The sequence below is a fragment of the Copadichromis virginalis genome, linkage group LG8 (assembly GCF_057382275.1).
Source record: "Copadichromis virginalis isolate Kocher_CV1m ecotype Utaka linkage group LG8, C_Virginalis_male_GT1.1, whole genome shotgun sequence".
NCBI classification, from domain to species: domain Eukaryota; kingdom Metazoa; phylum Chordata; class Actinopteri; order Cichliformes; family Cichlidae; genus Copadichromis; species Copadichromis virginalis.
In genome coordinates, this window is record NC_140625.1 from 10,704,748 (window position 1) to 10,721,922 (window position 17,175).

The following is a 17,175-nucleotide window of genomic DNA, read 5'->3' on the forward strand; positions in this document are numbered from 1 at the left end:
AATGTTTGGTTAATTAGCTCTAAATTAGCCGTAGTTGAGGGTAGATAACGTGCTTTTGTTGCGTAGATTAAGTCGATATGTGACTTGCAGTCTACAAAGCACCTTAAGTGGTCAGTAAGATTGGAAGAGCGTTGTATAAACGTCAGTCCATGTTTTCCCTTTTAATGTTTCTTAAACTCTACACTTTCTCCCACTGTCACGAATAAGATGTTCTTTGGGGAAAGGCTCTTATGTAATGAGCCCTATCTAAATATCCGAGGAAAGATTTGCTCCAAAACTAGGCCAGTAAAATAATTACTCAGATGAATAAAAATGAAAAGAAATATGAGAGGGAAGAGAGAGAGAGGACCGGGGATAACACAAGAGCAGGGGCTGATGGGTTTGTTTGATATAAATTCAAAGTTATAAATAGATTTGAGAGTCACCCATTCTCTGCCCTTTATACACTCTGGGATTGAATTAATTTGGCTCAGAACATTACCCATTTTTGGATGTTTACCCTTTTTGTGAACTCCAGGCTTATAGCACTTTTAAAATTTTTGGGGGGGGAGGTGTATTTAAAGCAAATAGCCTCGTATGTCTTCACAAACCTGAATCTGGAAAGCGGTCTACACAGCTGTTGCCTGCAACATGTGGACCGAGAGGATACCGCCAGAGCACCACTAATCATGTCAGTAACCATGGTGATATGAAGTCGAGCTGTACTGAGCATTCATCATCCTTTGAGCGCTCTCATCATCATCCATATAATCTCTCTCTCACTCTCACGTTGTCCTCATTCACACTTTTAGGCTGTCTTTGGCTCATTTCCACCCGCATACAGTAGAATGCTTTTCTTAATCAAACATCTGTTTTTTTAGGTCCAGGTCGTAAATTGTTTGGTTTTATGTTACCTTTAATCATATGTGTGACAGTAACACATGCCATGTTGACAATAGGTTTTCTGTTATTCTTCCTTTAGGTACACCCTTTAGAGAAGGTCAGGAGAAAGATCTGAAGGCAGCCTTGAAGGTGACCGATCCCTCCATTCCTCTGGTGTTTGTCAGTGGAAACCATGACCTGGGTAACACCCCCACTCCCAGCACAGTGGAGCAGTATTGCAGGGAGTGGGGGGATGACTATTTCAGCTTCTGGGTAAGCAGACACAAACCATAATTAGTAGTAGCAGCCTGTAGCAGTGGTTGTTGGATGAATGGAATATTATAATGACGGGTACCTGCGAACACCATCTCTGCTCTCACAGGATTAAGAATAGCAAAGGACCAAAAACCCTGCACCTGTTTTGGTGTGTGACATTAAATATGTTTTGGTTCTATTTTCCTCAGCATGTATAGCTAATGTCATTTAGACTACTTTTGTGCATTAGACTTCCCTGTACTTTGATATTGCAGTTAAAAAATATATGTATATCACGGTGTGGTCCAGTTTTTATGGTGGCCATTTAGACCTCTTTTACCAGAAGTTGTACAAGGGAGCTTTGTGATGATGCATATTTCAGTTATAGCAACTGTTTCTTGGTAACATAACAAACTTTGATGTGGTGCCATGGGCACACAGTTGGTAAACTTAAAAGCATTACTAATTAGGATTGCAAAGTTTTTTTAGAGTCTTATTAACATAAGACCAGAATGCATAGTATATGGACAGTATATGGTTCCTTAAAGGCCTTGCAATTTGGGACATGGCTAATGAGTTTTATACATGTAGTTTAAAATGCATGCCAGAGGTATTTTGCTAAAATTCTGCATGGTTGGAGTGTTTTTGCCACACCGCATTCACCAACATTTTTATTTTCAGCAGTTAGGTTTTGGATAATCTATAGGAATATAATATTAAATTGGGTGTAGGGACGGCAGATGAAATGGGAAATAATTCAAGTTGTTGTTTTCCTCTCTTGTTTTCTTTTTCTCACACTTTTGCCGTCTCAGGTGGGCGGAGTTCTCTGCCTGGTTCTGAACTCCCAGCTGTTCTTCGACGCCTCGGCCTGCCCTGAGCTGAGGGAGGCTCAGGAGGCCTGGCTGGAGGCGCAGCTGAGCAGAGCATCCTCCTCCTCTTCTACGGTAGGATGGCATGACCCCAGCGTGATTGAGCCTTTTTAAGCCATGTGGGCACATCATTTGAATTTCTGTCTTTAGAGATCTCGTGATGTAATCAACGCTCACATCTGTCTCCATTTAGGAACCTAAACCCAAACACATCCTGATATTTCAGCACATTCCCCTGTACCTAAAGAGTCCTGATGAAGAGGATGACTACTTCAACCTGCAGAGGACAGTCAGGCAAAACCTGCTGGACAGGTTCAAGAAAGCAGGTAGGAGACCAGAATACAGAAAATTATGGGGGTTTTCTGATTTCCTCTGGTTAAAAATTGGCAGCCTAGTTCAGGTTTGTGCATTTGGTTAGAATTAGAAGTCGCAGAATAGATAAATCAATTTTACTATCTTAAATGTCAAGCATCTCTGGCTTCCACAGCTCTGAAATAAGAGCATTATTATTTGTTCTTTTCTTTTCTTTTAGAATAATGGATTTAGGCCAATGTGAGTGGTCTTAAGTTTCTTGTCTTAATACGCCTTAGCTGCTATTCCTATTAAACCTGTTCATTTTAAGCATATCTCACTGAAGCACAGTTAAGATCCCAGCCCAGAGGATTAATATGTCATTATCCAGCAGCCTCAGGAAGAGCTGTTGGCACACACACACACACACACACACACACACACAATGCAGACATAATTGAATTAATTATTCCATTCACTTCCTATAAGGAGAATAAATCCTTAATCAATCCATTGTTGTAAGCTTATAAGAGAACGATACAAAAGTAGTGGGCAAAAAAGAAAAAAATAACCCTCCCTCAAGGACAACACGTCTTTAGGCAGAATCTCAGCGAAGGTGCGTCAGCCAGCTTTGCGCTGCTGACTGACAGCAGCCACCACTCAGTGCCGAGCTTTTCAATCATGCATCAAGGTGACAGACGGTGGATGGTTTTAATTTCATTATCCATCCATTATTTCTGCACATATTTAACCATGTTGGCCCGTCTTGGTCTGATGACCCTTCTCTCTCATAATTGATCTCTCCTCCAGGGCAACACTGCTTAAAATTTTAAAGGGCAGTCTCTACAAGCTTTTTCTTATCATGAGCAGGAGGGTATTGCTGTAGAATGAGCTGGTGCCCTTTTTCTTACCCGCACTCTTGTGCCCTGCTAGCAATTATAAACACGGGCCACATACAGAGCAAGCGCTCCATGAACTACGAGCACATAGATTCATACTGACAACAGACGTGCAGACGTGCTGATTTTTAAATATATGGTATGATTTTCTCAGGCGCTTAAGTGCGATGTGTGATACTCCTTTATTACAGCAAGGCAAAGAATACTCAGTATCCATGTTTCCTCTGACTCTTATCTATACTCTTATCATGAGTATAAGCCTTTTTCCCTTCTTCAGATGAATGCGCTGTCTGAGAATTTTTCAGGTCAGGGGTGTCAAGGGGTATTTTCAGTAATCAGTCTGAAGTCAGATTGTTGTATAAGAAAGATGAACTATAGATATGTGTCTGATCTAAAAAAAAAACGAAAAAATCTGGTTTTCCAGATTGGAGAACAAGATGGCTGCTAGGGTGCAGACACACAGCTTGGCAGGTCCTGTGCGTTTGCCAAAAAACCATCTAAAAACCCCTGGATCTTGACATCAACTTGTCTTTTTGTTTTTATACATTTTTATCTTCTGTGGAGTTCGACATGTCCAAGAAAGCTGGATAATTATACCACTTTCCCAGCCAAATGGAGTCAACATCTTTTGTTCACAAGATTCTTGGATTGTGGTCATGCTAGACCACCCCCAGGTAAACATGAACAATCAAATATACCACGTCTGTCGCTGGAGATTCTGAAACTTGTTCTGATGCTACTTTTGGCTGGTGATATAGAACTAAATCCTGGACCTAATTCAAACATCAGTGATTTGGACTGGCTACAACTAATTAGCCTAGTTAGCCTAGGCCTGCCTGGGCCTCCATTTCAGCTTCCTGGGCCTCCATTTCAGCTGCCTGGGCCTCCACCTCGGCTGCCTGGGCCTCCACCTCGGCTGCCTGGGCCTACATTTCAGCTGCCTGGGCCTACATTTCAGCTAGCTGGGTTTTCACCTCAGCTGCTCGGGCCTCCACCTCGGCTGCCTGGGTTTCAATCTGGGCTGCCTGGGCCTCCACCTCAGCTGCCTGGGCCTCCACCTCAGCTGCCTGGGTCTCCACCTCAGCTGCCTGGGTTTCAATCTTGGCTGCCTGGGTCTCCACCTCGGCTGCCTGGGTCTCCACCTCAGCTGCCTGGGCCTCCACCTCAGCTGCCTGGGCCTCCACCTCAGCTGCTCGGGCCTCCACCTCAGCTGCCTGGGCCTCCACCTCAGCTGCCTGGGCCTCCACCTCAGCTGCCTGGGTCTCCACCTCAGCTGCCTGGGTTTCAATCTTGGCTGCCTGGGCCTACACCTCAGCTGCTCGGACCTCCACCTAGGCTTCCTGGGCCTCCACCTCGGCTGCCTTGGCCCCCAACGCGGCTGCCTGGGCCCCCATCTCGGCTGCCTGGGCCCCCATCTCGGCTGCCTGGGCCCCCACCTGCTGTACCCAAACTACAGTCTCCAGTAAAGGGTTTCTCATCATTAAATGCTCATAGCATTGTCAACAAAAGGACAAGAAATCCTGCTATTAAAATTTACAGAGGAACAAAGATCTGCAAGACATTTAATCAGGCTAAACTAATCTGGGACACTAAAAATAAACCAAAGGGGCTTCTATGTGGACACATTAACATTCGCAGTATGTTACCAAAGCATGAGCAACTGGAACATATTCTAAGCAATTCCAATATTTCTATTTTGGGTATCTCTGAATCTTGGCTCACAAGTTCTTCTTCTGAGTCTGCGGTTGTCTTTCCAGAATACACAGTATTCAGAAGGGATAGAATTGGAACAAGAGGAGGAGGAATACTTGTGTATGTAAAAAAACACCTGGATTGCTCTTTACTTAGTTCACCAATAGATGTCGAAATAGAACATATTTCTGTTAAAATCACTCTTTCCCCAGAAATGTCATTTACGTTGATCTGTTTATATCGCCCTCCTTCCGCAAAGAATATTTTTTATGAACAACTACAGATATTACTTAAATATCATGCTATAAATAATAAGTCTAATGAAATAATTGTAATGGGAGATTTTAATGTCAACTGGGACTGTGAAAAGGACAGAAAAACACTCAAGGACATAATGGAGACTTTGAACTTTACTCAACACATTGAACAACCCACAAGAATAACAAGACACTCTAAAACTAAAATAGATCTGGTTTTCAGTAATAAGCCCGAGCGAATTATTAAATCTTATAATTTTATCACTGGTATTTCAGACCACAATTTTATATTATTTTCTTGAAAACTTATAAAATCACGGGTTAAGAATGACTTTCAAAGTTCATCTAATAGGAGATCCTTTTATGAATTCATACCAAGAAGTCAGCGACAAAATGTAGCAGAAGCATTAGCATCAGTTAACTGGGAGCCTTTATTGTGTAGTGATGATCCATAATTCTGCATATGTTATATCAACATACTCCATTAGAGGTCGACAAAAAATAAAGACAACATCTAATTTGCCCTGGTTAAACAAAGAGTGCAAGAATTTAATGAAAACAAGAGATCAATTACTAAAGCAGTTCCTGAAAACAGGTCTAACTCTGGATAGACAGAGATTTACTTCAATGCGGAATAAAGTAACAAGAAGTTTGAGACAGGCCAAAGCAAAATTTTTTATAAATATAATTGAAAGAGCCAAAGGTAATGGTAAAATTATCTGGCAACACTTAAATAAATTACTTGGCCGTCATTCAAACAAAAGCAAAAATACAATTGAACTTTATGTAAATAACTCTATTGTTAGAGAGCCTCTATCTATTGTCAGTAACTTAAACACTTTCTTTATTTCATCTGTTAAGGAGATCAGTCAGAGCTTTGACTCAGTCGTATGCTCTGATAATGTGAATGATGTTGGTCAAAATTTGTTCACCGTCACTCATATTTCAGACACTGAAGTTGCTAAACTAATTACAGGTTTAAAACAATCAAAAGCACTTGATGTATATGGTATTAACACAAACTTCCTAAAGGAACATATGGATTTGCTTGTACGTCCAATAACTCATGTTTTGAATATGTCTTTCAAACACTCCATTGTTCCAACAGATTGGAAAATTGCTGCAGTTACACCAATTCTCAAAGCAGGTGTGAAGACTGACATTGCTAATTATCGCCCCATAAGCATACTCCCGGTCGTATCTAAAATGGCTGAGAAGTGGGTGGTTAAACTCCTCACTGCTCACCTAGAAAACCTCATTACATCCGTTGCAGTTTTGCTTTCGGGCACATCACTCCTCAGATACTGCCCTGTGTATGTTAGTGGAGAACTTGAAGAGCTTGCTGGACAAGCGTCCCTGTGTTGGAGCTGTATTTTTAGATCTGAAGAAGGCTTTCGACTCTGTAAACCATCAGATATTGTTGTCCAGATTGACTCAGTTTAATATCTCCAGTCAGGCTCTTCAGTGGTTTGCCTCATATCTCTCACACAGGAAACAGTGTGTGGTGTTAGATGGGGTTAAATCTCCATATTTAGACTGTGATACAGGGGTTCCTCAAGGATCTGTTCTTGGGCCCTTATTGTTCTCTCTTTTTATCAATAACTTACCTGAAGTCTGTCCAAATATATTTACTCAAATGTATGCGGATGATGCAGTTATATATACGCAAGCAAATAGTGTCCAGCAGGTGGCAAAAGATCTTACAGCTGCTTTAGCATTAATGCATAGCTGGCTGGAGGACTCATGCCTAATGTTGAACACCTCAAAAACTGTCTGTATGTAGTTTTCAAAACGCCCCTTAAACTTGAAGCAGTCAAACATATTCCTGGATGGAGTAGCGCTTGAATTAGCTCCAGAATTTAAATATCTTGGGGTCATTCTAGACCCAACATTATCCTTCAAGAGTCACATAAATAGTGTCCCAGGTACTTAAATTTAACAATTGAAATTTTAATCATATACGTAATAATTTAAATATGAATGTTGCAAAAACTTATTTTTACTCAATGATCATCTCTCATACGGACTATTGTTTGACGTCCTGGTCACTTGCTTGTCCAACAACACTTAAAACTATTGAAAACATTTATAAAAGAAGTTTAAAACTACTTGACAAAAAACCGACTTCCCACCACCACTGTCATGTGTTAAAAAAAACATAAATTACTGAACTTCAATAACTTAGTGAAACTTAAAAGAGTGTGTTTAATATACAGTGGGGCAAAAAAGTATTTAGTCAGCCACCAATTGTGCAAGTTCCCCCACCTAAAATGATGACAGAGGTCAGTAATTTGCACCAGAGGTACACTTCAACTGTGAGAGACAGAATGTGAAAAGAAAATCCATGAATTCACATGGTAGGATTTGTAAAGAATTTATTCGTAAATTAGGGTGGAAAATAAGTATTTGGTCACCTCAAACATGGAAAATCTCTGGCTCTCACAGACCTGTAACGTCTTCTGTAAGACGCTTTTCTGTCCCCCACTCGTTACCTGTATGAATGGCACCTGTTTGAACCCATCATCTGTATAAAAGACACCTGTCCACAGCCTCAAACAGTCAGACTCCAAACTCCGCCATGGCCAAGACCAAAGAGCTTTCGAAGGACACCAGGAAAAGTATTGTAGACCTGCACCAGACTGGGAAGAGTGAATCTACAATAGGCAAGCAGCTTGGTGTGAAAAAATCAACTGTGGGAGCAATCATCAGAAAATGGAAGACATACAAGACCACTGATAATCTCCCACGATCTGGGGCTCCACGCAAGATCTCATCCCGTGGGGTCAAAATGATCATGAGAACGGTGAGCAAAGATCCCAGAACCACACGGGGGGACCTGGTGAATGACCTGCAGAGAGCAGGGACCAAAGTAACAAAGGTCACCATCAGTAACACACTACAATGGCAGGGAATCAAATCCCGCAGTGCCAGACGTGTTCCCCTGCTGAAGCCAGTGCATGTCCAGGCCCGTCTGAAGTTTGCCAGAGAGCACATGGATGATACAGCAGAGGATTGGGAGAATGTCATGTGGTCAGATGAAACCAAAGTAGAACTTTTTGGTATAAACTCAACTCGTCGTGTTTGGAGGACGAAGAATACTGAGTTGCATCCCAAGAACACCATACCTACTGTGAAGCATGGGGGTGGAAACATCATGCTATGGGGCTGTTTTTCTGCCAAGGGGACAGGACGACTGATCCGTGTTAAGGACAGAATAAATGGGGCCATGTATCGTGAGATTTTGAGCCAAAACCTCCTTCCATCAGTGAGAACTTTGAAAATGAAACGAGGCTGGGTCTTCCAACATGACAATGATCCAAAACACACCGCCCGGGCAACAAAGGAGTGGCTCCGTAAGAAGCATTTGAAAGTCCTGGAGTGGCCTAGCCAGTCTCCAGACCTCAACCCCATAGAAAATCTGTGGCGGGAGTTGAAAGTCCGTGTTGCTCGGCGACAGCCCCAAAACATGACTGCTCTCCAGAAGATCTGCATGGAGGAATGGGCCAAAATACCAGCTACTGTGTGTGCAAACCTGGTAAAGACCTATAGTAAACGTTTGACCTCTGTTATTGCCAACAAAGGTTATGTTACAAAGTATTGAGTTGTATTTTTGTTATTGACCAAATACTTATTTTCCACCCTGATTTACGAATAAATTCTTTACAAATCCTACCATGTGGATTCATGGATTTTTTTTTTTTCACATTCTGTCTCTCACAGTTGAAGTGTACCTCTGGTGCAAATTACTGACCTCTGTCATCATTTTAGGTGGGGGAACTTGCACAATCGGTGGCTGACTAAATACTTTTTTGCCCCACTGTATAAAGTCTTACACTCCCTTGCTCCACCACCACTAAAGCAGTTCATTAGGCATAAAGAAAGCTCAGACAGGACCACTCGAGCTTCAATCCGAGGAGACTTGTTTATACCCCACAGACGGACAGCATTTGGGCAGAACGTCCTCTCTGTCAAGGGAGGCCATCTGTGGAACGGTCTTCCTCAACCCATTAGAGAATGCTCTACACTCAATTTGTTTAAGGCAAAGGTTAAAAACTGGTTATGGACAAATCAAGTGTGTGATCATGTATGAGTTGTATAGTTTTAATGTTTTATTTGGGAACAGAATGGTGCGTATGTGTACGTTTGGTGATGGAGTTTTTATTATGAATGAATGATGAATTTTTATGAATTATTATGTCTATTTTTTATGCTTGAGGACAACAGATGGAAATTAGCCCTTGACTATAATCTGGTATGTTTACATTCATGTAATTTTTTTTTTTTTACATTTATGTTCATTAACATGCACTGTCCTAAATAAATAAATAAATAAATAAATAAATGTATGCATAACAATTAAGTCGATCTCTGCTCTGAACATATCTGTGAATGTGTTCTTTCTCCTGCTCACATGGAGAGATTTGATTTGATGTACTTTAGAAATATCCTTCATTTTGACATATTTATGAAGATTCTAAGTCATTCTGACTATAAGATAAGAAAACACATAGCCATGTTATTATTTCTATTAGTTCTTGATAGATGTGCTAAAAAATATAAGTCCCAACATTGGAATCAGAGGATTTAGCAAAAAACAACTCTTTCATAATAGAAATTAGACAGTTATTGATGAAGAACACACTTTTTTCCATTTTGCTCTCCTCTAATCTCTCTCACTTTAACGGTCTCCTTCCTCCAAGAAGTGACTGATGCTGTAATGTCTGTACTTAGAGTCTGCTGGAGTCTGTCCTGCAGGCATGCTTGTAAAAGAGACTGACTGTGATCACTGAGGCTCCATGTCAGTTTGTGATAGAGCTGCTACTGTGCATTTGTGTCATGGATACTGTAGTCATTAGGGTCACTACCAGGGCAGAAAATAACAGGCACTGGAAAGAGGACAGTGTCTAAGTGAGCTCCAATTGTTCAGATGGCAGAATTTTCAACATTATCCCAGCTAAACATCAACATTACTGTTGTGAGCATGTTAGAAAGCTAATGTTAGCATTTACTGCGCATAGCTGTGCCTATAATAGTCTTGTTTTATATTTGATTGATGACTGGCGACCTGTCCAGGGTGCATCCCGCCTCTCGCCCTATGACAGCTGGGATAGGCTCCAGCCCCACATGACCCCGATAAGGATAAGGGGAAGAGGATGGATGGATAGATTTATTATTTATTTTAACAAACTTTTAAATTGTTTGCTTAGTCTGGGTTCGGGTTGTGGAAGCAGCAGTCTAAGAGAGAAGCCAACACATCTCTCCTGGGCCACCTTCTCCAGCTCTTCTGGTGGGGACAGTGAGTTGTTCCCAAGCCACAGATGGATGGACGGAAAAGCAAAACAATGTAGTATTATAGTGGTCCCTCGTTTTTAAAATTATTATGTTTTAAGGCTGTAAAACCCCTCACAACACTTTATACACTTTTCTCAGACAGGCATGAAAATTTTCATTCTTGTTTAAACACTCAAACTTCAAACCTTTGTAGAAAAATAAGCCCAGTATTATAGAATGAAACCAAAGATCAAACCCTGTTTTAGGTCCAAAACATGCGACTAGAGCAGCTGCTAGAGAATTCAACATTAATGAATCACTGGTACGGAGGTGGAAGAAGCAAGAAGAATGAGTTGAGTAAAGTTTGACTTACCTGACTGTTTTGTTTCGCTTAATGCACCTTATGGTCCGAAAAATACAATAACTTCTACTTTCCTTTAGCATGTCCAGAATCCCAACTTTTTGTGTGCAATGGTTAGCATCTTCCTCCACCGTTTTGGGTGCTACCACGGGTCCTTTGACTGTGCAAAACATTTCGCCGACATTGTTGTGTTTGTTGGGGAGAAAACTTACAAGCATACAGTGCAGCACTTCAAAGTCACACTGCTAGCGATTGAAGATTTATGTAAATTTCACAAGCTGAACACATTCTGTACTGTACAGGAGACACAGCACGAGATTGATTGATTGACAATGGTCTACAGCCAATTGGGATGCAGAACACAATGCACTGTAAAAAAACAAAACAAAAGGCATGCAAAATTGCACACAAACAAAAAAAAAATCTACGAAAGGTGAACCACGTTATAGCAAGCGACTAAAATATTATTAATAAAATATTTAGTAGCATAATAGTATTTAGTAGCATTTTGCGAACTTGATATTTCTGCCTCAAAATGAGTGAACTGTTGGAAATTTCCTGCAGGGCCAACAAATAATTAAACACCCCAGTGGAGCGAGTTCAAAATGGATATAAACGACTGTCAGATCATCACACTATATGATTAACACATACAAAAGAAAAAAAGAGAGCTTGGGAAACTGTGTTACTACTCTTCCTGTCTGTTAGTTGACGGGCCATGTTTCCTCTCTTGTGTGATAAATTATGTCTCTTTTTGACGTAGATCTGCTATGATCAGTTTTTTCCCCCCTCTTTGTAGTGCGTTATTAACACATCTTACCCCTCCCCTTATGGTTTTTCCTTACTGCTACACTGTGTGATCTGAGGCTTCCAGATGTGCTTTGCACTCTGGTGATCATTACTGTCATAACAGTAAAGGGCAGCATCATTAACCTCAGGCACACACACACACAAAAAACACACTTCTCTCCCATGCCTCTCTCTCGCTCTCTCTGAGGAATTTATACTGAGGTACAGCTCAGCTTTGACACAGAAAGCAAGGACGCCATTTTTCTTCTGAAATTTTCATTAAGTGAGCAGTTGGAAATGATGAGTTTCTTGCTAGAGCCAGCACTCGCTAGCTCTAGCAAGAAACTAGCTCTGACTAGCTAGCTTTGCCTTGGAAGACAGGAAAGCAGCTGAAGTATTGCATGTTTTATTTAGAGCTGGAAAACTTTTAATGAGTGATGTTTGATTGTATTAGTAACACATAAACTTTGCTGGAAAACTTGGATATTCTTAGTTAAGGTTATTCTTCTTGGGTGCTTGTTTCCAAGTTCATCCATTCATCCATCCATCCATCCATTCGCTACCGCTTATCCTTTTCAGGGTCGCGGGGGGCGCCGGAGCCTATCCCAGCTGTCATAGGGCGAGAGGCGGGGTACACCCTGGACAGGTCGCCAGTCTGTCGCAGGGCTAACACATAGGGACAGACAACCATTCACACTCAGATTAACTCGCACATTCACACCTAGTGGCAATTTGAATTATCCAATTAACCTATCCCCACAAGCTGCATGTCTTTGGACGGTGGGAGTTCCAAGTTCATATTTGAGCCAAATAGCAGTTTGGCAAGAATGAAGATGTTGACTTGGACAGCTTTTTCTCTCTCTCTTTCTCCCTTCTTGTAATTCTGAACTACAGGCCTTGTAATAGGATCACTGGATGTTAGACAAAGGTCTCTTTGGCATCAGCTCACTCCTTAAAAGCACACATTGCTGTGTGTAACAGATTTCTCCGACCACTCCAAAGGCGTCTTTTTGTGGCGTCTGCTGGGTTCAGCACTTGTGATGTTGTTATTGCTGCCGCTGTGTTTTCTGCAGCCCCCAAACCACTCAGTAGCATATGATGGAAAGAGCGATTATAGTCCCCTGCAGACAAAGAATCTCATTTAATAGATTTTAGAGCTTTTTGTCGTCTTTCTCCCCGCTTCGTCATCTCACAGAACATGTGTGCTTGTGGTTGTTGAGCAACTATTTTTTATTTTCGGCACAGTTTGTGTGTCTGTGTATGTGTGTGATTTATGCATATAAATTAGTGTGCAGTGGTTTGTTTTTCTATGCGTGACATATTGTACATTAAGTATCTATACGTTATCTCAGCAGCACAGATGCACATGGGAAAGGTGCAGCACCAATTAGTCTTCTTCTGGCTCATCAGAGCGAGGAGTTCCACACTGGGAACTGTTAAGTGCGTTCCAGCTCGTATTAATGATACCCTGTCTCAGTGATGACGCCCTCTGGACTAGTATTGAGAAATTCCTGTTTTTAATTGCATAAGCAATTACTATGGTTTGTGATTTTTACAGTGATTTGGTTAATATTAAATCATGCATTTAAATGTGAGCTCACTCTCTCTATTTAATATGTTTGGAGTTTTGCAACATAGTCATTTCAAAAGTACAGATAAATTAAGTCTGGAGGTTTTTGTGGCTTTGGAGACTTTTCATTAAAATTATGAAACAAAACAAGTTGGACACACTGCTCTTATGTTTTTATCTTCTATTATGGCATACCTGGTTGAACACCTTTTCACTACGATTTAGTTTCAGTTCATTGGTAGTAATTGGGCAAAACCTTAAAACTATGAGGCAACTCCTTTAGACTTAACCCATAAAGGTTTCTGGACTGGTCATTGACCATCTGACAACCACCGGTCACTAGGGACAAATGTTAACCAGCGATTGGTTGCAAACTGGTTGCTGGAAATTGCTGCCAGCCACTGTAAATTCGATTGCTAAACCCCTATCAATGTAGGCCTAGAGACTAGTCAGTGGACCTCTTGGTAATCACTGGTCAAAGAAGTTTGTATTCCAGCTGGGGAGTGGTTGCTGATCGCAAAAAGGTAAACGGTACTGTACATTTGCTTCGGTTGCTAGTAGGTTGCCACAGTTACGAGTAGTTTTCATCAAATATGCCAAGTTGACTGCAAACACTTGGCAGCTACTTGCCAAGCCATGGTAAAACTGTGAAAAATGCACAGCAAATCGGAACTGGAGAACACTAACCTTCTGAGTTTAAATGTTTAGACCTAACACTCTCCATTTGCATGAGATGTTCATATTAGGGATATCTGCTCACACAGCCAAGATACCAAAAACAGTGAAATATCTTAGAGTAGTCTGGAGCCTCAGCTTTTGGCTAATAAGCATTACTTTGTGATCATTAGTATAAGTTTTATATGCACATCATGTTTAGGACAAGCAGGGGCCTAAATACTTAATACCTTAATTTAACCTTACTGTTCATTTTGGACTAGTATCAGTATGTTCATTGATGTCTGCATATCTGTATATCTTTAAGTGTGGTCTGTGTATCTGTACACTATGTCAAAGTACCTCACTTTTGCTTCTTTTTCTTTCTTTTTTCCTTTTTTCCACAGTACATAAATCCAGCGCAGACAGAATTAGATACTGCAAGTAGAGAAAGAAAGACATGCAAAAATTGTAGGCTTTTACACTCATCGAGGATGTTGAATTTAGAGAAAACAGGTTTTACGCACACCCAGAAACTCCTCAGAGAAGATTGAATTCCCATCGCCGGGGTCTGTTGTCTACTTTTCAGCGGCAAGTGGAGTATCAAAATCCCAGCAGTGCTCTCAGCCTCGCCTCTCCTTATAGATGGAGTACTGTAATTAGATTTCTTTGCTCTCCTTCTTCTCTCTCCTCCTGCAAGGTTTATATTCTACATTAAGGATGAGCTCACTTACACACTGGGATGGATGAATGTACAGACACACTTCTCTGCTGCCTTTCACCTCCAAACCTGTTTACGTGTAGAGGGGGAAAAAATAACCCAACAAAATTAAAATACAGAATTTCATTGGAATTCCCAGCATTACTAGCGGCTGAAGAGTTGTACAATAGGTAATTAGAAGCAAAGATAAGCAGTGTATTGCTCTGCATAGCCTCTCTGTCTTTCACAGTCTCTCTCTCTTGCCGTTGGTTGTCTTTATCAGCAAGGGTTTTACTCTGTTCAAAAGTGAAGACACATTTATCACCCACTGGGAATTTGATAAGAGGGCATGGTTAAGCCTTTAACCCCATTGTTTTAATCATGAGCCTGAGTAATGCTCTGCTTTTTCTGTTTCTTGCTCTCTTAGTCTGTCTTTGTCTCTTTTTCTAACGCATCCAAAGGTGGAAGTTGTTAAGGATGTAGCACTGGGATTTCAGAATGAATACCAGGGCTGCATAGGTCAAGATGTATCATTTCAGGTACTACTGCACTGAAACAGAATCCAGGAAAGGTAGTGCTAATAGCATAGTGAATGGTAGAACTACTAATAAAGGGCAGACTCTTTTGACTTGCCAGTGGACGCTTCAGCTAAAAATTGTGTTTAGCACTGATTATTTGTGCTGAGCTACCATAGGCTTTCATGTCACCCCAGTGCTGCTGCTCTGTGAAGCTGTGGGAAGTGAGTTCCCACTATTAAATTCCATTCTTTTGAATTCTTTTGGTGACAGAGAAAGACTGGACTCAGAGTGGTCAAGCTCATAAAATAATCTTTATTTTACATTTCCAGAAATGGAGGCCTGAACACACGAACACACACGCTCAGGTCTGAATTCTTGCCAGCTAAATCCGTATATATATTTCTGCACTGCGTCACACCGACACACAGATTACTTAGTTCCGCTTTTCTATACTTCCTGTTTCTGCACAAGACGTGCAGTCTACTCTGTGACTTTTGGCCTACATTCTAACTCACAAGGGCGTTTTCCTACACTGGGCTCTATAAAACAATATAAACAGAAAATAAGCATTAAGAATATATGTTTATTTCCCCCTTTTAGCTAATAAAATTAGTTAACCTAATTAACTGACTTCCTCAATAACTACTGTGAACTAAAAACAGATATAATTAGCTTTTTCTGGTAAAAGGTCCTAGATTATTTTTGTCAATCTTTGGAAACGGCCTCTATAGAGTTAACCCATTTCCTCTTTAAAACTTACTCCTGGTTTCTTCTCCCCCTTTAACGGGTAGAGCATATCCGGCCTGAACACTGTGTTTGGGCAATTTACATAACATAGAAATCCTGCAAACTATTACTAAAGTCCCTCTCATTACTCTTCATTACTTTTATACTCACATTATAACCTCTGTCTAACGAGCTTTTAATCTTCTATACAACCTAAACAACAAATTTTCTGAGAGGTTTCTCTGTGCTCTGTGCTTCTTTTGAGTTCCCCTTTCTGGTGGTTGGTTCCTGGATTCTCGCCAACCCCTCCGTGGTTTTGCTGTGGTTCTGGAATCAGGAGGACAGGAGAAAAAACACCTCTCTCTGCTACGCCTCAATAATCAAATATGTTCATCAATTGTTCTGTTAACTTTTCAAAGTGAGTTCAAAATATCATGTTCTGGGCTCTATCATTCATATATATATATATATATATATATACACACACAGATGCAAAAGTTACAGTTAATGACAATGGACGGTTGAACAAATAACGGCTGGCTGCGTCCACTGTTGGTAGCTGATTTTTTTTTTCAAGTTTGGGTTTTATTTTATTAAGTTATTGCTCTCCCTCCTTGAGAATTGGCAGCATCAAAGTCTTTCAAGTGACTTTCATCAACCATTTAGCAATTCCTGCACCTAATCTGAAGCTGTCTGTGTTCACCCTGTGATAGACTAGCTACCTATTAAGGGTGTGCCCTACCTTCCTTTTGCCCTAAGAGAGGTGGGATAGACTCCATCCCCACTGAATTGGGGCAAGCAGTTAATAGGGAATATAGATGGATGGGTGAATGCATGCACTTGGGTCATAGAAACTGCACTTATAGACTCGGTCAAATCTCTTACAGGTTAAATTTGCCCCAAAAGCCATTTAAAACCCTTTTTGCCCAGCAGGTTATAATTTTATGTGCACAGTTTCAGTTCAGTTTAATTCAGTTTTATTTCTGTACCACAAACTCCCAAACACCGTCACCTTTAAGGGCTTTATTTGTCCGGTAATAACTCTACAACAATACATTGAAACCCCAACAATCACACTTGGTGATAATGGGAGGAAAAACTGCACCAGCGCAGCAATGCAAAACAAGACGTTCTCTTGTTTTTTGGCTGTCGATTGGCTCTTGAGTGACGGGGGTAGGATAGAGTCACAGAGGTTTGCCATCAGTTTCTAACCAGGAACCAGGATCGATTGTCACACACATTGCATGTATAACAGCAATCGCTGATTAATGGTGACTGCGTGCCTCCAGTGTCACCAGGTCTACACTCTCCTCTGTGGTTGTGTCAGGGAGGACACCTGGGAGCTTTAGCTGATGGTGTCCAATTGAAAATGTAGATACATCAGCAAACCCAAATGTCTTGTCTCTAATCATGCTGTTCATCAAACCTTTGTTTATTGCATTCTCTTTCATTCACCACAAGT

At 41.0% G+C, this 17,175-nt stretch overlaps 1 protein-coding gene across 1 annotated transcript in view; it reads left to right on the forward strand.

Annotated features, from left to right (window-relative positions):
- The window catches only part of cpped1 (calcineurin-like phosphoesterase domain containing 1), a 58,493-nt gene that overhangs the window by 21,035 nt on the left and 20,283 nt on the right, over nt 1-17,175 (forward strand). Inside the window, exons 3-5 of the mRNA XM_085465705.1 lie at nt 962-1,134; nt 1,929-2,060; nt 2,179-2,311. Of these exons, the coding sequence (XP_085321831.1) occupies nt 962-1,134; nt 1,929-2,060; nt 2,179-2,311 (438 nt within the window). The remainder of the gene's footprint in view (nt 1-961; nt 1,135-1,928; nt 2,061-2,178; nt 2,312-17,175) is intronic.